The 23,684-nt window shown below is 34.3% G+C and overlaps 1 protein-coding gene across 3 annotated transcripts in view; it reads left to right on the top strand.

Annotated features, from left to right (window-relative positions):
- Window positions 1-23,684, top strand: part of LOC128222074 (trichohyalin-like) — a 52,424-nt gene that overhangs the window by 3,269 nt on the left and 25,471 nt on the right. For all 3 annotated transcript variants that reach the window (XM_052930861.1, XM_052930863.1, XM_052930862.1), the window contains exons 4-18: window positions 75-1,414; window positions 2,795-2,950; window positions 7,459-7,598; window positions 8,050-8,250; window positions 8,671-8,818; window positions 9,566-9,657; window positions 10,387-10,583; window positions 11,006-11,213; window positions 13,342-13,467; window positions 13,951-14,081; window positions 15,150-15,278; window positions 15,526-16,880; window positions 17,736-17,827; window positions 22,268-22,415; window positions 22,742-23,055. In XM_052930861.1, coding sequence (XP_052786821.1) covers window positions 75-1,414; window positions 2,795-2,950; window positions 7,459-7,598; window positions 8,050-8,250; window positions 8,671-8,818; window positions 9,566-9,657; window positions 10,387-10,583; window positions 11,006-11,213; window positions 13,342-13,467; window positions 13,951-14,081; window positions 15,150-15,278; window positions 15,526-16,880; window positions 17,736-17,827; window positions 22,268-22,415; window positions 22,742-23,055 — 4,777 coding nt within the window. The remainder of the gene's footprint in view (window positions 1-74; window positions 1,415-2,794; window positions 2,951-7,458; window positions 7,599-8,049; window positions 8,251-8,670; window positions 8,819-9,565; window positions 9,658-10,386; window positions 10,584-11,005; window positions 11,214-13,341; window positions 13,468-13,950; window positions 14,082-15,149; window positions 15,279-15,525; window positions 16,881-17,735; window positions 17,828-22,267; window positions 22,416-22,741; window positions 23,056-23,684) is intronic.

The following is a 23,684-nucleotide window of genomic DNA, read 5'->3' on the forward strand; positions in this document are numbered from 1 at the left end:
AAGTTTACAAATAAATTGTTAAGAGTATTTTATTTTGCCTTCTTGGTTTAAGAAATAAATGGCATTTATTTTAGGATTGATGAGCAACCAGAACAAGACTGGACTCACACAAGTAATGACCTTCAACAACACCAAAGGTCAAATCAAGGTCATGACCCCAGGAATCTTAATAGGATTCCACAACCTCAGCGTGCACGGTTTGAGCCTCTTTCAAGGACTCAGGAGCTCCCTAGGGGCCAGATTGACCTTTTACGGGCCAGTGTGGAAAGTTTGCCTGCTTACCCTTCTGCAGGTCATGATGAAATTCAAGGTCATGGTCATGGTAACTTTGATAATCATAGTATTCCGAGTCGTCATGGTAGTAGAGATCATCTGGATAGTGATTATCATAGTAATGCTGAGGATAACGCACAAAGTGTTGAATTTCGTGGACATGTGTATCCATTGCCTAGCAACCAATGCCACAGTCAAGGACAGATAAGCAGACAAACCTCTCATAGTGATACAAGAAGTGAAATGTCTGACAGAGAAAATACTTTAAGAAAAAGTATTGAAGATTTTGAAAAAATTAAAGAAGCTTACCAAAGTCATCAGTTACCGGTTTCTATTCCTCAGGGTCAAGGTCATGAACATGGTTTCTATAGTGATAGTGAAGTTCATGCACCAATAGCAACACATCAGCATTATCATGGTACAGATCAAACTTTTGATCCTGAACAGTACCATTATCCTCATCCAGATCAAAATCAGGGTCAGCCAGTTCATCACCATGGTTATGGGGAACATTACCATGACAACCCACATGTACATCATGAAGATACGCATCATCATTTTCGGAATATTTATGCAGACCGGCCCTATCATACTATTGGTGAAAGGGGTGAGACTGAGGGAGGCAATGTGGTGCTTGATAGTATGGGATATTATCACCCTGGTTATAATCAGACTCATGTTTACCATGGCAACCAAGAAATTGACCAATCAGAGCAAAGGAATCAGGAATGCTTGTCTCAGCAGACTTTTAATGGCAGTGATCCAGGATATTTTTCTCGAGTGAAGGATAAAGCGTCAACCATCTTGACAAACACTACTCAGCAGATTGCAAACTCTCAAATTACAAATAACAGTGGTGTGACAACCGGTAGAAAATTACCCCAAGTGAAATACAGACTACAAAATGTTCAGGGTGAAACAAAAAAGGACCAAAACAAGGGAAATAGTAATAGTAACAGTGCAGTCCCTAATAATGGCCAAGAAAATGGACGTTCTCATGAAGCGAGAGAAAGGGTCTCCGAAGAAGGGAGCTACAAAGTGAAATATGAGCGGGATAGTGGGGGCACCGGGTCTAGAAAAGGGGACAGGAGAAGGGTTGAAGAGAATAGTGAAGATGTAGACAAGGATTTTATGGACCAAGGTAAGAGCATTTTTTTAGCCTTTAATGCATTTGTTTGAAGGAACTACGATTTGTTTAAAATTGCTGAGAGTAGGCGGGGATTTTTGGAACATCCCTTTTCTGTTAAAAAAACAGCAAAAAGTAGCCCTGTACTTTAAAGTAAGTGATAATTTGAGCACAGGGGAACCAAAAGTTATTTTTAATTTGATCAAAGTAGATTACTTTTATGTTTATTTTTGATAATATCTGATCTAAGAAAAAAAGAGTTCCTTATATGTTGTGTGTTTGCTTTAAATGTGATGCAAAACAATTATACTTAGAAGCTTTGTTGCAACAGAGAGGGAAGAATTTTAATCAAAGTGCCAAATCCTGTCTTCTGCCCTCATAGAGACCAGTACACTGTATAAGCACCTTCCTGCCATTATAGAATTAAATGCTTAAGCCTTAAGACTGTCAAATATTTATTTTGTTTGGATTAACTTATAAATATGATTATGAATACTTTTGATATTTTGCCAGGTCTTAAAAATGACAGGTTGCTTAAATAAAGGGCGCGGGTGCTTCTTTAAGGGTGAAATGAACACATTGTGTCAGAATTTGAACATTATGAACTTCACTGAAAATTAAGGCATTGTGCTTAATTGGAACAATAAGGTTAAACCTGGTTTCAACTGCGAAAAATGTCCAGTTTGTATGAATTTATACGCATACTTTAAGCAATTATTAAAACATGAGAAATAAGAAATATCTGATTATATAAAGCAATTAATTCTATGAGGCAGGAGTATGCACGGTCTGGTCTACATGAGGGCAGAAGGGTGCTTCCAAAAAGAAACAGGGTGAAGCACCCTTCCTTACTTTCAAGCTTAAACTCTAATACATCTTCACTTGAGGTAGTTACTTTAGGCTTTTTCTATCAGTTTTGTGAAAAAGACCCTAGACAAATTGGTAAAGTTTGCGTCATAAATTTAACAGATTTTGGAAGAAATTTCTGGCCTTTTTTGTCAATAAAGGGATAAATTACCTGCGAAATTGCTTATTAGTGCATTAATTATTGTAAATGAACAAATACTCTGATGAATTGTTCCCGCACAAAACTCTTCGCATGCAATAAAGGATACAGTGTTAGTCAAGAGAAGACAGGCTTTTCGTGACAGCTGTTTCATCTCGTTTGGGATTTTTTTCTTGAAATTGGGGGAATATATATATACATATTTGTCATAAGGGATGGGTCCAACCATCCTCCTAGACATAATGTTCCTTTTGTAGCACCCTGTTCTTTTTAAAACCTTTCTAAACCCCTAACGTATGAGAAGTTCTTTTTTTAGACTTCTTAGATAGGCATTGTATTTTATTAAAAAAACTGTATAATTTTCGTTTCAATAATATTTTCATTTGCAGTTGGCAGCGGGGACAACCAACAACTAGCACAGCTGCAGATCCTATACAAGGCTCGTGGGAGGAAAATAGAAGAGCTTACCAATGAAATGGAAGTTCTGAAGAGTGATACGAGTCGGGAAATGAGAATTCTCAAACATCAGTTGTCTGTGGCGAAAGGTATAAATGATTTTGGTCTTTGACTTATTTGATGATTATAATCAGTGGTACTTTTACAATACAACAGTATGCTGTGGAAATGTAGAATATTCTGAAAACAGCCAAACATAAAACACTGGTTAAGTCTTTAGATTGGTTATAGTTGGTCAATATCTATCCAACAATCAAATTGCTTTTATAAGCAAACTAGCGGAACATTTACCTGTGCATAGGTTAACCATTTCTATACAAGTGGCTGCAGTTGTCTGTGCGAAAAGGTAACAAAGTAAGTGTATACAGTGTCAGAGAAAGGCAGGTATGAATCCTATATGATTTGCATGTGAGACCAGTCACCTGATTCCGTTTTCTGGGCAGAAAGTAGAACTGGCAACCTTATATGAGAAACGCTATTCTCCCACCTCAGATAAGTAGATCCAAAAATTTAACCATGCTAGAAAGTCTTATCTTGCCCACTGGCGAAGATAGAACAAGTATCCGTATGGAACTCTTTTTAATGGTCATCACATTGTAATTGCCTCCCTTGTTGAAGACTGTCGCATCATAGAAACCTTGTCTTGTGGCAATATTTAGAATGTTAATTAATTATTTCTTGCTTCAAATGTCACCATAAAAAGTTTTCACACACCTTTCAACAAATAATCCTTCACTCTCCTCAGAACTATTTAAAGACCGATTTGACTATTAACATAATCTGAATCACTGCGTGCATATCCATGCAACCACGAATTATCACATATCCATACGCATTTTCACTACACACAAAAGAGTTCCAGCAAAAAATACATTTTTACTAAATTTTGGTAACTGAGTCGGGAGAAAAAGCATCTACCATAACCGCTCATGTAAGATAGGTTCATCCCAACCCTCGCGCAGGGTGTTCTGCGGAAACTCTGTAAACCTCGTTTCCTCAAAACACCCTATGTTTGGGTCGGGATGAACCTATCTTACACTCTCCGCCATGGAAGATACTAATAATCTTGATCATACCTTAAAATCATTACAGACATTCACATGGAACTTATTTCATCATTTGAGTAAAGTAAAACTGATCACTGGCTAAATTGATATTCAAGTTCTGCTGCTTGACCGACTGATATAAACAGACGAGCCATCGCTATCACTTGTGGTGCACTATTCGTTCATTCAGATTAACAGTCATTGAAATGATAGACTTTTGGATAAACCAGCCTGAATTATTACACTAATGTTTGGTACAATCTGTGCTAAATGAACATATAAAATCTAAAATAAGAGAAAGTCTGGAAGTCATTTTACCAGTGCAGGGCTTGAAGGTCTTTACTAATTTCAACACTACATTTAACTTTTGGTTTTCATCAAGTCTGTACAATTTGTGTTTGACCCGCACATGTACTCTTACCTTCATGTACTTACAATGCATCCTTTGAAAATAAGCTGTGAAAACTTTTAAAATACTGGTATACACTGAAACAAGATAGCAAGCTCTGAATAAATATTTACTACAATGAATGCAAATCCATTGAAAAGAAGATTAAAAGCAACATGAAATCATCGATTTGTATTAATATTAGAGCCCATGGAATGCCAATCATTGTGATACTTGGGTCATGTCATGAAAAACGATACACATTTATTTATTTAAATAGAAATTGAAAATGGACCAAAAATTCTCAAAGCCTGTCTTTTACATAATATATGTATATATATATATATATATATATATATATATATATATATATATATATATATATATATATATATATATATAATATTATGTATCTGTGAACTACAGATTATTCAGTCATCGAAATTAGTCTTATGATGAACAAGCCCAAATTAATATTCCACTGCTTGGCATTACATTTTTGAACAAGCCTTGCTGTATAAAACCAAGAATTTGAGCAGGCCGGAAAGCAGTTTACATGTGCAGGGCTTGCAGGCTTGTGCTTATTTTGACCTCTGCTGATTAATGACTAAATGAGGCTGTCCTAATTCCTTGTTACAAGAGTGATATTTGCCTTTAAGCAATGCTGCCCTATATTCGCTGTATATCATTTCATGTGTGTGCGTCATTCTGTCTCAAAATCTATGTTATTGCTCTAGTTTTCAATCTGAATAAATAATTACAACAAACATTCAATAACAATCAAACATCTCAAATTTCATCTAGATATATAGATAATGAAACATTTCTTTGGATGTTTTAATCAACCAATCAATTTAAATTGTCAGTAACAATAGAAATAGGGCTGTAATTTGAACTTGATGAAAAACGTTGTAAAATAACCTATTTCAATACAATCTTTGCTACTCATAAATTATCAACACGATTTGATGGAATTTCTGAAATGTCGAAAGATAATTTTAATTGTGATTTGGTATAGTAAACTAGCTGGAATAAGTTTATGTTAAGTTAAACAAAGCACCATAACATCAAAAAATAAGACAGACCCTTAATAGCCTTTCTGTTACACTGAATTGAAAATATCTGTGTAACAATTTGCAGGACCTCACGCTCTGCAGATGGATACTCTACCATATCATTATAACAGCTTGCTTTTTAAGACAGTATAACGTCCATACTTAGTTACATCTGTATGAGATAAAGTTATTTTAATGATGAAATATAAGATAAGAAATGTACTTTTTACAGTTTTTAGGGACTAGACACTAGGTCCAAAAATTGGCAAATAGAGTATTTTCTCAAAACAAGCCTAGAATTGTCAATGCAAGCTAGTAGGAGAACGATGATACGTCACTTTACATGGTTAAAATTATAAAAGCAAAAATATTGTTGCTGTCTGATGTGTTTCCCTGTTTGAAATAGCGCCTAATTTTTTCCAAGTTTAAATCATATCTGTTTCTGAGTACAAATAAATATACCGATGCTATTTTTAAACTTACTGGGATTAATGTGATAGACAACCGTAGTAAATTTAAAATTAAAAGTTGCGCTAAAACTGTGAAAGATTCATGTGTCGTAAGTGATGTGATACATCTGTAAGTAAGATTCAATGCATTGTACACAACTATGTCTATTTTTTGTAAGTCTTTAACAATTTTCTTTTTCGTTTTGCAATTGTATCATCTGTTGTGACTTGTCTAGCCCTTTTAGTCAGAAGAAAAAAAACAGTCTAGCAGAAAATAAATGATAAGATTTCCATAAATTATGGATAAACTTCATGAAAGTTTAATTTTAGTTTCCCTTAATTATGTTAAAGGGATTGTACTCCAGATTGGCACCAAAATAAGTTTTTTTCTGTAAAGAATCTCACGACAATTATTTAATAGAATTGTGTTACACTTTGATATCATAATTGTAAAAAAAGTACCAAAATGTAAAAAAAAATGTGTCGGAGACCGGGTTCGAACTTGTGTCGCCAAAATTGCAATCCAGCGTTGTATCCACTGTGCTACGTAGGCATACTCCAAACAAGTGGTATATTAAAGCTATATACCTAACTTGGTAATATCACGTGATAACATCGACTAGCCAATCACGCAGTAGGAATGAATTCTACTAGATAGACATACCCAGTAACCTTTTTAATGGAAAAATACGAAATAACTGCTAAACTTAAATAAATTGTAAACTATGTGGTATTCAGTTAGTAATTTTCAATGCATTGTACACATTAATACGAAGTTAATGTCAGTTTTCGACAATTGTCTTTTTTTCTTGCAAATTGATCATCTGGTGCACAGTTGCTTTAATGTACGGGTACATTAGTTTGATTCATTTGTATTTAAAAGGACCTCATACACAATCATAGTTTGAACTTAATGCACAGAGTACAAAACCAATTATTGAGCATATTTGTTGATACGTAAACTAGTAATTGTGATGAATAACGAACGGGGCAATTAACTATTTGTAAATATTTGAAGAATTAGAAGCCCAATTTTGTCATTGACATGCAAAGCTTGAGTCAAAAGATCATTTGTGTAAATTTTGTATAAATTAAAGTCAATATTGGAAAATAATGTTGGTAAAGCATGGATTATTTGAGAAAAGGTACAATTATTCATTTTCTGCATATCAAATAGATTCTAAGTTTAAAATATATCAGCCACACTAGTCTTGTTAAGTGTGTCTAAATTATTCCCTTTACATCAGTTACTGTCAGCGTCTGCAAACCATATTATGAAGGCTTTCTTTGGAATGATAGCTTTAATTATGTGAGCTGATCTGTTTGCAAAAATAAGGGGTTTAACTCATTAACAGTATTTCTGATAATTGCTGATGAAGCTGTAAGGGTCCAGTGGGGTGACCCTGAACAAAGATACCTTTACATTTTTATTTAGGCTGTGTAAGATTTTTAAAGGCATACGTCATTATGTTTTACACATTAAATTTTGGCATCTCAATTTATTTGTTTGGCATATTCCCACTGGTTTGGGTGAATTTCTGCCTTTCAAATTTCCTTCAAATTCTGCAAACTGGGATAGCTGTGGGGTTTGCCATAATGCAGCCAGTAAGTGCAAGCAGACTGTTAAACCTTAAAACCAACATATTAAAATATTTTCAGGTGAGAAACAGGGGTCCACCAAAAGCTTGGACAGCGTCCAGTCCCTTCTCCAGGATGCTCGGGGGGAGAATGCTCAGCTTGTGGGTCGGGTGAACGCCTGCGAATCCCAGATAGAGGGGTTTAAAAGGGGGAAAGAAGAGGTGGGTTAGATTACACTAACTTGTTTTGCAGAAAGGATTTTATGTTTTTTGATCAATAGTATTATGTCAGGAAACATGTAAAATATTTTCAAAATTTCAAATTAAAGTGGGCATAATTAGGGGAAAACAGTCAAACGTGGTCACATGTAATAGAAACTGCACTGAAGACCCGAGTTATTGAGATTATATGATGCTTGAGAGTAATTGTTTCATAACAATGGTAGGGATGGCTTTACTGTTTAGTACCATGTTGTCAAGTTTACCATAGAAACTCTTTAGCAACATCTACAACAGCTTGGATTTTCCAATATACTTACATGTGTGATGTATTTTAAAGATTGTTCTAAAAGCTGCAAACGACAAAGTCCTCAAAAGAAACCCTTCCCAAATCTAGAATGGCAGGAATGACTAAAACTTGGACACATAATTATGCTATATTTTCATGTTTCAGTTGATCAAAAAGCTGCAAACTGCAGAGTCTACAATAGAAACCCTTCACCAACACCTAGAAGAGCTCGGATCGTCTGATACTCTTACACGTGCGAGGCATGACCATGAAGTCGTGGTTGGCGGGCTGCAGAAGAAATACGAGAATGAGATTAAACTTCTGAAGGAGAATATAGACAGATTGAATGAGTCGGCCCAAGAGAAGGTACATGTATTTAAGTATAGACAACCATTCTAGTTCAATTATGAGTAATTTTTAATGCAAATATTTGATACAGGGTTGAGGATCTACCAAAGATTCTGGGATTTGTTTGGGGGACTCAACAACTTGTACTGCAATCTTAGGCTCTTGAAATGCTTCAAACCCAGATGCTTGATGGTGCCTTCGCCACATGTCAACCCTGCTGCTTAGCCTAGACCTCCATTTTTTGTACAAAATATTATCTTTAGGGAAATCATACATGTATTGTGTCTAATGGTCTAGATATGAAATTCATACATGTTTTGTGGTTAATAGTCTATGGTTACCATAGACCTGTGTTTTCAGTTTGTTTTATAATTAAATCTTTATAATTTAATTGTCAGAAAAAATGATGTTTCTTAAAAATCCTGATTTCTCTTACAGAAAGAAGAAAATGCAATGCTAAAACAGAAGCTAGCTGAAAGTATCAAGGAGCATGAGACGGCCCAGATTTCCCGTGCTGAGACAATAAACCGACTTACACAGAGTTTGGAGGAGAGTCAAAAGCGGTGTAGAAACCTGCTAGAAGCATGTGAGTATTTGTTTAGCAGTGTTTTATATGTAGGAGTTGGTGCAGTGTTCCCGTGCACTGACAATTAAAAGGCTTACACACAGTTACAAAGAGAGTCAGAGGCGGTGTAGAAACCTTCATATGTTTATTAGTGAATAATTTAGTTTAAACATTATATATGTTTCAACGATTGTGAAGAAAGTTATAAAGAATTGATACTAAGTCACTCTCGTTGCCATGATGTTGCGCGAGAGTGTGTTTTTGTGTTGTTGGGGAAACCAGAGTTCCCGGAGTAAACCCACTTGTCCGTCATGGTGACCACTTAACAAACTCACATGCACCCAGGCCGGGAATCAAATCCGGGTCATCTTGGTGAGAAGCGAGTGCGCTAACCGGAGAACCTTATTAATTTTAAGTGATTAATTTGTATGAGACAGCCCAGAATTCTAGTGCAAAGACAATAAACAGGCTGATACAGAGTCTTGAGGAAAGCCAGAAATGATGTAGAAGCCTTCGAATATGCTTATCACAGAGAAAGCCTTATTTTATAAGTGATTTTACAGGCAGATTTCAGATTATGCTTCAATACTTTATTTTCAAGTCTGCACAATTTAACTGTGAAGTGATGAAACGGGCTGATACAGAGTCTTGAGGCAATTAAGTAAATATGTAGAAGCCTGCTAGAAGAAGCCTTGGGGTATTTCACAAAGAGACTTTAAGGTATACATATACAGTACAGATTTAATTTGAAAATTTTGTATTTTTCAGCCTCTTCACAAGAAATGAGCCAAATGAAGATTCACCTACAACAAGCCCTGGCTGGTCGATCCATCTCAGATGAAATGTGCTCAAGTCTTCAGGTATAAATTAATATGATGAGGTGTTTGGAAGCTTTAATTCGCTGTATCCATCATTTGATAACTTACAGTGCAATATCTAACTTTCATGAAGGATTTTTTTGCAAGTAATATTCACCAAAATAATGATAACATTAAACAACTAAGGCAATTTTGGGGAATTAATGTGGTCTGGCTTTCAAGGCAGAAGCATGTGGAAAATAAAGGCACTGCACCCCCCTGCTATACAATGTTTTTATATATATATATAGTATATATAAAGTGAGTTTAGCCACTAGGAGACTCTTTAGAAAAGGAAATATCCAAGATGGCAGCCAAGATGGCCACCATAAATTGTCAATTATTTAAAATAATTATGTTCGAAAATGGCTATTTTCATTGAATATTTACATGGATATAACATCTCTAATAATGTTCTTCAAATAGAGCTAAAATATAATACTAAAATCTTGAAGAAGACCGTTTGGTAATTGACTTATTAATTTTCACTTTGCTGCATTTAATAATCATAATTTTCATTTTAACCTTACATCAAATAACCTGTAACAAATACAATAGATAGCATGAGATTGGCGTGTGGTGATTTTCAGACGATTTTATAAAGTAGTTTTTTTAAGGTACCCACAAAATGTTTATTTTCGAAAAACTGCAAAAATTCATGCTCATGAATATAAATGATTTCACAGTATAGTGTTGTGTACAATATGCACTCGGTTTGATTTGTTTCATCAGGAGGAAATACAGGACCTTAAAGAACAAGTCCAGATGCTGGAGTCCGCCTCCAATCTGGGTGTTTCCATGGCGACCACCCACCCAACCTCGTCAACAACTGTGTTCCAGGATGGTAACGACTCTATGGCAGATCTTGGTATTAAGAAGACGCTGGATTTCGACACTCCACAGGGAACACCAACCAACGTGAAACATATGTAAGTTTACTTGTATTTAGGTGTTCAGTTTATTGCAAGTCATTTTTAAAAAGCACTTATCTGTTTACAATTACATTAACTAGGAAGACATGTTTGTTTAAGTTTCTTACAAACTGATACTGTTTTAAATGAAGAAGGGATGTTCTTCATCTTAAAGCCAAACTCTCACAAACCTCAATTGTTCGGAAAACTGATGAAAATCTCATTTTTCTTTAAGCATTAGTAATGCTTTTAGCCATAAAACATTAATTCTCGAACGTAAATATGAAAAACTGCAATCTGATATTTTGTCAGCAATCTTGTATCACTGGTTCCAGACATTTGTGCAAAAATTAGCTCATTTGAAGAAAAAAATATATAAAAGTTGTCTAAAAGGTCAATCTGTCAAGAGTGCAGCTTTAACCAGATAACTCTATTTACAGAAGCATGATCCATCACCAACACCAACACCATAGCAGCGCAGATGTCGTCACCAGCCTGAAATCAGAGTTAGAGCGATGTCTTGTGAGTAACAAACAGAAGAGACAGGAGGTGACAGACCTGAAGGAGGAGCTGAGGAAGGTGAAGAAGGATATGTTGGAATACAAGCAGAGGTGTGAGAGGGCAGAATTGTTGACCCAGGAACACAAGGTATTGGTGCTATAAGTCAGGGATTGTAGAATATAAGAGTTATCAACTTGAAACTTTATATGTAGAAAGATTTCATGGAGGGCAAGTGCAGTGCACAATAACAGTAACTCTTGCTTTCTTAGTTTTAGAGTAATAGATCTTTGTTAATTTTCATGCTTAAAGTTCTGTCTGGGGCATATTTTGAAGAAAATAAGAGATATCAACTTAAAACCTCATACATGTTGCTAGATAGATCTTATTGAGGGCAAGTGCAGTGCACAAGAACCATAACTCTTTCAACTATATGTTTAGAGTTATTGCCCTTTGTTAATTTTCAAGCTTAAATTTTGTCAGGGGCATATGTCTTAACTATAAGAGGTATCAACCTGAAACTAAATAAGTAGATAGATCTTATTGAGGGCAAGTGCAGTCCACAAGAACCATAACTCTTGCTTCTATATCTTTAGAGTTTATGCCCTTTGTTAATTTTTGTTGTTAATTTTTGTCCGACTTCACGTTTTTTACTTCAGTACAAATGTCACCTACACTTGAAATTTAAATGGCAACATCATTGTCTATAAATGTATAAAATGCCAATCCAACAGCTATAATGTCGACAGTAAATAATTTGTCAGGTGACACATCAGACTCGCGGAGTTCTAGTTGTTTATAGTGTGATGGGGATACCCCTATTTCGACTAGTTCCCTCTTTTTTTTTTACAAACTAGCGTTGGGCATCCCTACATATAAGTGGTCAAATTAAGCATAACCCAGTAAACAGTTTGAAATTGGCGATAGGCATGCTTGAAATATGCTCTTCATATAGCAGTGTTTATATATATGTATAATGTCCGTCAGAAGTTGAGGTATTGAAGTAAGTTTGTCAAAGCCTTGATTTGCAAAAGGATTGAATTTATGGCCGTTACTCAAAAATTGTTAAAGATATGAACGTGGAACTTGATACTTATTTGAACAACCATAATGTTCATGACTGCCTAGGCTCATAACCCTGGCTAAATTGTCTCGACTTATACAGACATTTTCATCCACTTATCTTGCACATGTTAAATAACATTTAAGGACATTTACCTAATGGCATTGTATGAATTGTTATTGTTGGACATATTATATTTGTATTTAATATGATTTTCAGAAGGGAATAGCCAACATAAAATCTTGTTTACATACATGTGTAAAAGCTAGGGATGGAAACCGGATACCAAATCGGTATCCGGATATTCGTATCAAGTATTCGAATACTATCCGGATACTCGTATCAAATTGTTTTCATAATAAGTAAATTTCCTATTATATGTCACCCACCTTCTGTTACTTGACATAATTGACCACTTAATTTATAATTCGTCATATGGCAAATTCACTTTTTCATTCATTCTTTCTCAGTCTTAATAATTTATAATGTTATAATCAAAGCTAAACAACTCATTTTACGTCATAAAACTCATGATGAATACCACATTAACACCTCGCAAATTTGATAGTCACTTCGGCCGAGGTGGTTGCTTGGTTACTGCCACGTGCTTTCGAGTTTGTTATTTATCAGCAGGTTTCATGTTAAATGATGCTTTGATTATTTGAAATGGGATGAACTCTATAGAAAAAAGAGCATCTTGTAGTGAAGAGTAGATTTTTTAACTCAGATAATGTATGTTTAATTCAAATTTAGACCTCAGTATGGACAAAATGCTTAAGTTATATTATGCATATGATTTGAAAAGTTTATTCACAGTGCTTTTATTTTAGAGTCATGACGAGAATAGCTGACCTGTGATCCTGTATAAAAACTAAATTAAATGTAAAGAATAGGCTGAAGATGATGCAAGTTGTCATTTTGTTAGTATAAAACATAGTACCGGTATTTTTTAACCTTACAGAGAAGATTAGCAGACCTTGAGTCATGTATTAACTCATGGGATAAGATGAACGCCATAGAGAATAGGCTGAAGATGATGCAAGTTGTCATTTTGTTAGTATAAAACATAGTATTTTTTAACCTTACAGAGAAGATTAGCAGACCTTGAATCATGTATTAACCCATGGGATAAGATGAACGCCATAGAGAATAGGCTGTAGGCAGGTGCAAGTTGTCATTATGTAGTATAAAATATGGTAATTCTGTACTTTACAGAGAAGAATAGCAGACCTTGAATCCTGTATTAACCCGGGGGATAAGATGAACGCCATAGAGAACAGGCTGAAGAAGGATGTGGAAAATCTGAAGAAGGAAAAGAGGATCTTGTTGGAGGACTGCGAGGTATTAAAAACTTAAAGCCAGTGGCCGAAATAAGCACGAGCCTTACACTGGTAGAATGCTTGCCAGGCTTGCTTAAATTCTTGATTTTATATAGCAGGGGTAGTTAAAGAATTTGTTATTGAACAATAACATAAGTATGCAGGTTTGTCCATCCAAAAGTTTAATTTTGTTGACTGTAAGGCAGGGTATCCCATAGGAATTTTCAGCTGAGGGTCCTTTACCATCATGGCATACAAATTGCGGGTCTCAGATAATTCTATGGGGTCCCAATTTGTTACTTAAAAGATTTTTTGTGGGTCCCTTAGGAGCACAGTAACTATTGGGGTCCCTAGCAGGAAAAGTGCTTCAGGGGCTCAAGTTTTCTGCGGCAGGGAAAGCCCTGTTATAACTCGCTCACATATGCTTTTAGATGCAAACCTTCTTGTAGTTATTGGAAAAATAAATTCAGATTTAAAATCAATTTTTCTCATGGTATAAATTCAGGAGCTGCAGAAAAGACTTGAAGAAGTTTCAAATAGTGAGGAGAAACTGACGGAGCTGAACCGTGAGCTTAGCAGGCAGATATCAGACATGGTGAAAGAATATGATATGGACAAAAGGCAGGCCGTAGAACGGTAGGGATTTCTTGTTTTCATTGTATTGTATTTGTCTCCCTTGATAAACTTCTGAAAAATAGGTTGCCTCCCTTGGCAGGTTTCTTACATGGTAAAAAAAACATGATGTGGAACCTGTTTGTTTTGGGTCATTATTAGTTTGGATTTTGTCCCTTGATAAAGAAGGGAACTCAGGTCAACTTGTCAATAATGGATGTATTTAGTTGAATACTTAAACAATATTGGTATTTTAATTTGCGCCATATATTTCCGAACATATCATGACCTTAACTTAAACTTAATTAGAACAAAAAATGGTTACGGGACTAATGATTGGTTCTTTCAAAAAGCAGATAAACATTTAAAGCACCCTTGCCAAAACATGGTCTGTTATTGAAAAAGCCCTTAACAAAAAATGTGATTAAAAGGATTCTTGACAAAGCATGGTCTGTGATAAAAGCATCCTTGACAAAGCATGATCTGTGATAAAAGCATCCTTGACAAAGCATGATCTGTGATAAAAGCATCCTTGACAAAGCATGATCTGTGATAAAAGCATCCTTGACAAAGCATGATCAGTGATAAAAGCATCCTTGACAAAGCATGGTATGTGATAAAAGCATCCTTGACAAAGCATGATCTGTGATAAAAGCATCCTTGACAAAGCATGATCTGTGATAAAAGCATCGTTGACAAAGCATGGTTTGTGATAAAAGCATCCTTGACAAAGCATGGTTTGTGATAAAAGCATCCTTGACAAAGCATGGTATGTGATAAAAGCATTCTTGACAAAGCATGGTATGTGATAAAAGCATCCTTGACAAAGCATGGTTTGTGATAAAAGCATCCTTGACAAAGCATGGTCTATGATTTAAAGCACTCTTGACAAAATATGGTCTGTGATTAAAAGCACTTATGACAAAGCATATTCTTTGTTTTAAAGCACCCTTGACCAAACATGGTCTGTGATTAAAAGCACTCATGACAAAGCATATCCTTTAATTTAAAGCACCCTTGACCAAACATGGTCTGTGACTAAAAGCACCTTTGACAAAACATGGTCTGTAAAATGTATCTGTTGTTTTTCAGAGCCCACCGAGCCAGTGAGCAAGTATCAGAGACATCCCGGCGTAAACTACAACAGGAGTTGACCATACAGTTTGATGGTGAGAGGTCCAGCATTATAGCCAGATATGAGGAGGAACTAAACAACATCAGGTGAGTTTTGCTGGTTGTTTCAGGGTGGTTTTATAGCTGTCATTTGGCTATAATATCAATGAAAAAGTATATATTTCTTTAAATTTAAAAATAAAAACGCACAGTTAGTCTTTAGATTTGATTTGTTCTGTATCAATTTGCTGAAAAATGACTTAGTAAGAATCCTTTTTCTTTCATAGGCAACTTCAAAATAATATTTTTGCCCATTTTAGTCTTTGCTGTGAAAATAAAAAATGCATATTTCCAGGGAGGAGTTAAAAACAGCCCAGGATGAGATTGACCGGGTGAAAGATGAATACTGCAAATTGTGTGAAGATATGGACAAAGTTAAGGCTACACTTGAAAATGAACATGCTGATAAACTTGATAAAACTGTTGCCGAGGTTAAAGAATCTATGCAGCAAGAAATTGAGCTTGCTAAACTAAGAACTGAAGAAGATTGTGATAAGAAGAAAGAAGATGAGATTAAAGAGCTCAAGGAGGAATTTGAGAAAGTTAAAGCTGAATTGAGTGAAAAGATTGATATTAAAATCAGGGACTCAAATTCAACAGCTTTAGATGAATGTAGAGAGGAGAATAGAAGAGCTATTGAGGAACTTAAAATGGAACATGAGAAGGAAGTCAAAGCTGCTCAAGAGAAATTTGAAGCTGAGATTAAAGCAATGAAAGACATTTTGGAAATGGAAAAGTCGAATGATATGGATAAGTTTGAGAAAGAAAAGTCAAATGAGATTGAAAAACTTAAGAAAGTGATTGTTGATAAAGAATTGTATATCAGTGAAAAAGAACAACTGTTTAGAGAGAAGGATAAATTGTTAGCTGAGAAAGAAAGTATGTTGGAAAAGTTCAGATCTGATGTGGGTGGTAAAAGTAGTATTATTGAAAGTCTGAAAAATGAATACAAGACAAACTTTGATAGTTTTAGACAAGAATTGAATGATAAATCAGAAGAGATTGAAAAATTGCGAGAAGAATTAGACAGAAAGATTAAGGCTATTGAAGAAATGAACAGTGAACTAGCAAATTATGAGAAATTAAAAGAAGTGCTTAAATGTAAAAATAATGAATTAGAAAAACTCAGAACTGAAATGGAACAAAGCAAGAGTGAGATTGTAGCTGAAAAGAGTGCAGAGATTGATAAGTTGAAACAAGAACTTAGTGAAACTGTTGAGTTAAAAACTGAAGAGTTGGAAAAGATCAGAAAGGAATTTGAAAGAGTGGAACTGGAAAAAGACAATGAAATTGACAGATGGAGGAAGGAAGAAAATGAGAAAGATGAAGTCGAACATTTAAGGAAAGAAATAGATAAGAATATTCAGAAAGACAGGCAGGTGGAAAATGAAATGTTGAGAAAGGAAGTTATTAACTTGAAGATAGAATTAGAAAGATTAGAGACTGATAAACAAAGTGAGATTGATAGATTGAATAGAATGAAACAAACTGAGATTGAGAATATTGAAAAGAAGAGGAAGGCGGAGGTGGAGAAATTGAAGAAAGACAAGCAGAACGAAGTGGAGAGAGTGGTTACAGAGAAGGAAGAAGAATTGATGATGTTTAAGATGGCTAAAGAGGAGGAAATAGCCAAGCTCAAGAAAGGCAAAGGTGTGTGTGTTGATATTATTCTGCTTAATTATGGAATGTTAAAAATATCGGTTGTTATTCATATAATACACTGACAGTGTCCAAATAGTTTAAAAACCTGTGAGTAAAGGTTGTTTTCAGGCTAGGTCAGAATTTTAATTGACATTGCCATGAAACTTGTAATATTTTTAAAATCAGATTGTATTTTATTAAGTATACAGGCTGGTTTATCCAAATTGTTACTTTGTTCATCAAAAGTATCATGATTGAAGTGGTCATAAGAACTGGACTAAAACATGTGTTTAAAACACAATTGAGAGGTTAAACATGTGTTCCATTTAAACTCAACAGATGGAATGCACTCACAATGGTTGATGAGGAATGTAAAATGGATATCGCAGATTTTTCTATTTAAGTTCAAAAATTGATGTTTTATGTATTTTTCTTAAACCATTAGTAACGCCTTAAGCCATAAAACATTAATTTTTGAACGGAAATATTAAAATCTACGATCTGATTTTTTGACAGCAATCTTTTGTCATTGGTTTGCAGATACTTATGCAAAAATTTGCTCTATCCAAGACAAAAAAACAAACAAAAAAAAGAGGTCAATCTATGAGAGTGCAGCTTTAAAGCTCTTTTGGAAGACTTAAATGATTTCTGAATTAAGATTTTAACATGCAAAGAGCTCAAATGTTACAAATTTGACCAAAAAAAATGAAATGTGTTTAATTGAAGAAGTTTAATCTTACGTTTGTTTGTAGTGAATTGTAATAATGAAATAATCTAAAAACAAAAGCGCAGGGTGCACGTGCACACCCTTCTATTACTCTTTAACCAAAAAAATATATTTTAATTATATTTTCTCCAAAATAGGTGTAGCAGATGCTGATTTATTAAGCAAAGTCCGAGACAGACTGAACACAAGCACTGATGGTGCCGACCTGAACAGAACATTAGAAAACAAGGTAGGTTTAGTGTGTATGTATATATATCTTATATCTAGCAATGGGAACCAACATTTATTTTGCATACAGTCATGTTTAGTTGGCTCAAACTCACTTGGCTCAAATTCCTTGTTGGCTTGAACTACATGTAAAGGACTGATTTCTTCATACTGAAGGAAAACAATACGGCTTGGCTAGAATTTTCAGAGGCTCAATGTATTTACGCCGGTTCCTGGGAGTTTGAGCTAACAAGGCTTGACAGTAGTTTCCTATTGGTTCATCTGATTCCAAGAACAAAATAAGATTTTTTCATTGAATTATGATGTATTTTTTAGTGGAATTATTTTTATGTGTGAAGTATCATAGCAGCATTGTTGTTGGTGGTGGCATTGTTGGTGAGGAAAAACATCAGCCTTTAAAGTGACACTCTTATTCAAAATCAATACATAAACATGTTTAACAAAGATCAATTTTGACTGATAAACCTTTACTACTTACTAAATAATGCATTTATGGAAAATATTAATTACTGATAACAAGATTGTAACCGTGTAAGCGCAAAACTATTAAATGATTGGTGAATGCTAAAAGATTTACTGTGGTCTACTATAGTTTCATAAGGTAGAAAAACCGTGCTTTATGCTAATTTCTTTCAAATTAAACTCGATATCCTTCATGGGAACCATTGTTTTCAACTTCTATTAATCCATTTTGGAATATTTAAACAATATTATTAATTGTGGTAAATCTTTTCTGGGAGTAAGAGTGCATCTATAAGATAATTCAAAAAGCGTATAAGCAATCTCCATGAAACTTGGTTCACATGTTGCATGGCCCAGAACTTGATGACAAAACAACACAAGCATTGGCATATGTTTTTGGTACTCTCATACAATACTTTTACTTATAAATTGTATTTAAGTTAATCATAATGTGATGAAAGAATATATGTATGATATAACATGATATAAGTTGACTTGGACTATGAGAAATTATTGTAAAGATTTGTCATATTTCAGTCTTACTTTATAACTTCAGAAATACAAACCATGGTTTAATTGAGAAAAATATGTAATGCTGTGAAATAGACTGTGATGTTATGTGATAAGGAATGTATCATTAATTATCTTCACGGTCATTGATTAAGACATGAGTTCAAAGGGATAATATTGGATTATTGGACTTAGACCAACAGAAAAATAATGTTGTGGTTATTGAAACGTAAATAAAGCATGTTATTTTTAAAAACCATCCCTTTGTGTACAAAGTATGTATATCATTGTATTGTTAACATTTATACATATTCTGACAATAATGCTTTCAAGAAAGTAACACAAGAACATATACATATGATCATTTCAAACTATATATTACAGTTGTTGTAATTAGACTTTTGAGCCCAAATTCTTGTACTATCTCTTGGCATCAAATTTTTTAACAAGCCCTGCTATATAAAATTCAGAATTTGGGCAAGCCCGGAAGCCCTGTTATTTTTGACCACTGTATATTGTTATTTTTTATTTTATTTTATCTCCAAAACATAATTAAGGTCTGCACTACAAGATGGGGTCAAATGGGTAACACTAACCACAAGATTATTTTTAATTGGCCTTATTGAACTTGTATACAAATACCTTTTGATTTTATGATTAAATGATATGTGAATAACAAAGCAAAGTATTTAGTAATAATTGGATTAGGATGTTTGGTCTCAAATTGCAATTAAGGGTTATTGAGGGTTACTGATCCGTACGGAAATCTCAATGTATTATTTTAGATCTTGAGTACATTTATATTTTGTATACAATACTATATACATGCATTGAAAAGACACACATGTACATATATATATCTGACTTCATTATTTTAGATCTTAAAAACATAAATATGTTCCAATCAATGCATATATGCACATGTTTCTTTTACAAAAGAATTAAAAAATGTATCTACGGCAAACCCTTAAGAAAGTCCATGAAATGTTTAATTGAACCAAAATGGAGCTGTTCATAGATATAAAACAAATATGAGTGTTTGAAATGGTGGAAATTCATGAAGATTTTGAAGGCTTTTTGATTTAGAATGAGTACAAAAAACTAATATAAAAATGGAAATAAATGGATATATAACCTCAGACAACTCATTTGATGAAGATGATCTATTGTATGAGGTAAGTTTGTGAAGAGTTGTTTTTAGCTAGTCTGTTGTTGTTTTTAAAGGAAAAACTTTAGGTTATTGTCATACCCTTGGTATCGTTGTCCATTTTACAGTGCAAAACAGCATCATTTGCAAAACCATTTAAGATAAAAAAAATGAAATGTGGTAAGCATGTTGCCAGATACAATATTCATATGTACAGCACAGCCCATAAATGAAGACTGTTAAATCATTAATATTCGTCAGACATTAATTTTCATGGATTTCGTGGGTTGGCTTATCCACAAATTTAAGATCCCAGAGAAATTTTGACCTTTAATTAGAAAAACATACTGTGTATGTAAAAGGGTATAATTTAGTGAAAAAAATGTTAGCATTGAGCCATTATGCATATATTACTCAAAACTGGTCAAGGTATTAACTTGAAACTTGGCACACATGTTGCCAGATACAATATTCGCATGTACAACAAGGCCAAAAACTGAATTATACATAATTGCCAAATTATGCCCTATTTTGACTGCAAAACAGGAGCATTGGGATCCATCTAGCTGCACTCTTGTTGTGTTTTACACCATGGATTTCTCAGGGCATGAAAGCAGACAGATTGAAAGGGAAATATTCCTGGTGTTGAGGAAGGTCTTATGGATGAGTGGTATATCACCAATCACTGATACAAATATTCGAGGCCCTCATAGTTTGATTTATCCAGATATTTCTTTTAATAAATGGTCACAGCTTATTTCCAATGGCTATCAAACAGGTTAATGGAGAGATTGATTGTATCAGGGCCTCATGAAGTGTGTTGCAATTGTGATCAAACAGCGAAAACATTGTAAACACTATTTCATTACTGATATACAATTTTATTGGCTCAAAATATATGGTATAATCTAACCTAAGTTAGAACATATCATGTGAAATCTTAATATATTCTAACTATTACTTGATGATCAAAGCAGTCACTGCGTTTCAACATACATATCCTTATATCTTGTTTGGAAAACATCCAGAATATTAAATACTTATCCAAGATAGAATTTGGAAGTCTTGTATACAGCATTTAGATAGGAAAATGATATTATATTCATTATAAAATGTATCGAAATAGTTGATCATCGTTCAATGTAAACATTTGACCTGTTGTGGCCCATAATTGGTTAAAATAGCTGTACCTATTGTGAGGAAAATATATTCGTATTGTTTATTCATATCAAATTAAAACTATGACATATGTCGATTAGAGTAATTGTCATTATGCTTTAAATACAAGGTAAACTTGAAATGTTTGTCTATTTTTTAATAGGAATTTTCTATTGTAATTAATGCTTACCCTTATTTAGAAATATTTGGTATTATAGGATATATCGGTGTTCAAAGGAATAAATTTTATTTATTTTATTCTTACTTGTGGTATTTAAGATAGGATGCTATGGATATTATTATAATATAGTCTAACTTTTAAAATGAGTATGATAGTAATATCTCCTGAAGATGTATTGAATTTTTTTACAAGTTTAGTGCAAATTGATATTTAATTTGTGAGAATGGATGCTATTCAGCCAATGGGAAATTTAACTGACTTTATTGATAAGTTTATGGCAAGTAAATGAAGTTACATTACAATTTTATAGAGAAAACAAATTTGACCTTGAACATAAAGGTCAGGTGTTATAATGTTAGATAGTGCTGACCTTAACCTTTGTCAAATTGAAATTAATATTATTTGACAAAAATGATCTCACATCAGTTTGATATACAAGATACATGAATCTGGTATCTGAGTCTGGTATATGACAAGAAACATTAGCTCAATGAGCTATTTGCAACATTTGATAAATGTTCACTGTTACCTTTAGGCCAGTTTGCATATGTTAATAACTTGATTGGTTAATAGTTATGATTGGATCAATCTTGACCAATCTCTAAGAATTTTAGTGAACTTTTGACCAATGAGGCTGCTGGTTTGCACAATAAAAAAAAATGAGGATGTACAGCTTACTGAAAAACTGTTTATTGCAAAATAAATCACCAAAGAAATATTTAACTTGACCTTTTGAAATGATCGAAGTGGTAATTTTTGCTTGAATAGGCAGGCTACTCTTGCAAAAGAGAAACGAACATATTGAAACAAGTGTGTTGTGTTATTACTAACATATAATTCAAACTTTGACCTTTTCAGGTAACTATGAGCAAATTTGGAGAACTGGGCCCAATTAAGAAAAATACTGTGAGATAAGTTAAATCTGACCTTATTAAAGGTAAATAAAAGTATATGAAATTGACATTTAGCCTTCTACTTTTCAGGTTGCCATGAGCAAGGTGGTATGGCTGGAGGAACACCGTGCAACTAGACAAGCTGCTATAGAGAATGCTGTGAGACTGGCGGAGACTGAACTTAAGATGAAAATGGAAGAGGACTTGAAGAATAAGACGGAAGCCAGACTAGAAGAAGGTATAAAGGATGATTTTGTTAGTGTCATTGGTGATTGTGTTGAAGATGATGAGGTATATGTTGGTGATGATGATGATGATGATGATGATGATGATGATGAGGAGGAGGAGGAGGAGGATGACATTGGTGATGATGATGATGATGATGACAATGATGATGATGATGATGATGATGATGATGATGATGATGATGAGAATAAGGAGGAAGAGGAGGAGGACATTGGTGATGATGATGATGATGATGATGATGATGATGCTTGGTTTTTGTTTGTGAAGCTTTTATTATTTTTGGAGCTGAATACTATGTGACCTTTTCTATGTTTTCAGCTAAAGAACAGTGGCAAAATGATAGCCTATCGATGTTAGAAGAAGAGAGACGAGCATGGGACAGCTCAAAGGAAGAAGAAATCTCGGCTTGTCTGGAATCTGAGCGACAAAAATGGGCACGGGAATTGGAACAGAGGCTCGAAGAAGAGAAACAGAGCTGGCGAGAGTTCGAGTTAGAGACTGAAAAATTGAAGTGGGCGTCCGATTTTGAGAGGAAGTTGGAGCAGGAAAAAGAGGGATGGGTGCGGAATATGCTGGAGCCGGCAAAAAGGAAATGGAAGCATGATTTTGAGGAGAAACTGAGGATGGAGAAGGTGGGTTATGTGTGTAATCATTTTCAAAACTACTTTAATGCATCCCTTGGAATTCTGCACCCCTTGGGACTGTGCTACGAGTCCAAGGACCCTCAAAGCTGCCAAATTGGTGGTCTTTGGTAATTTTATGGGTTCCAACTATGACTGTCTTATGAGGATTATTTTGGGGATGCACAGTTAGTTGGAAATGGGATTCCTTAGCATGAAAAATTGCATCAACCCTTACTTGAGTTTTCTGCATCATGGATATCCCTGATAGTTCATGGGTCCCGGGCATTTATCCAAGAGTCCCTACTTCAGTTTTATACACACAAGAACAACGCTACCTACTGAAGAATTATGTGTGTTGAGGAAATATATGAGTAAGGATTGGCAGTTGTACATTACGCCAATTTAATTGAATAATGATCAACATAAAGAGTCCAAAATAAGATCATGCTTTGATAGTGTTAGACACTAACTAATTATGCTTTTGTGTCTGTCAGACTACTCTCTTACAAGTGCTAGAAGTCTGAGTGTGGCATTTTACTATAAAATTCCATGTCTAAGTTAAAAGAGAAGTGCAAATTTGTAAAGCTATTTTGATTCAAATCAGAACTTGTTATCAAGTTTTAAGTTTAAATTTGAAG

The sequence above is a fragment of the Mya arenaria genome, chromosome 16 (assembly GCF_026914265.1).
Source record: "Mya arenaria isolate MELC-2E11 chromosome 16, ASM2691426v1".
Classification (NCBI taxonomy): Eukaryota; Metazoa; Mollusca; class Bivalvia; order Myida; family Myidae; genus Mya; species Mya arenaria.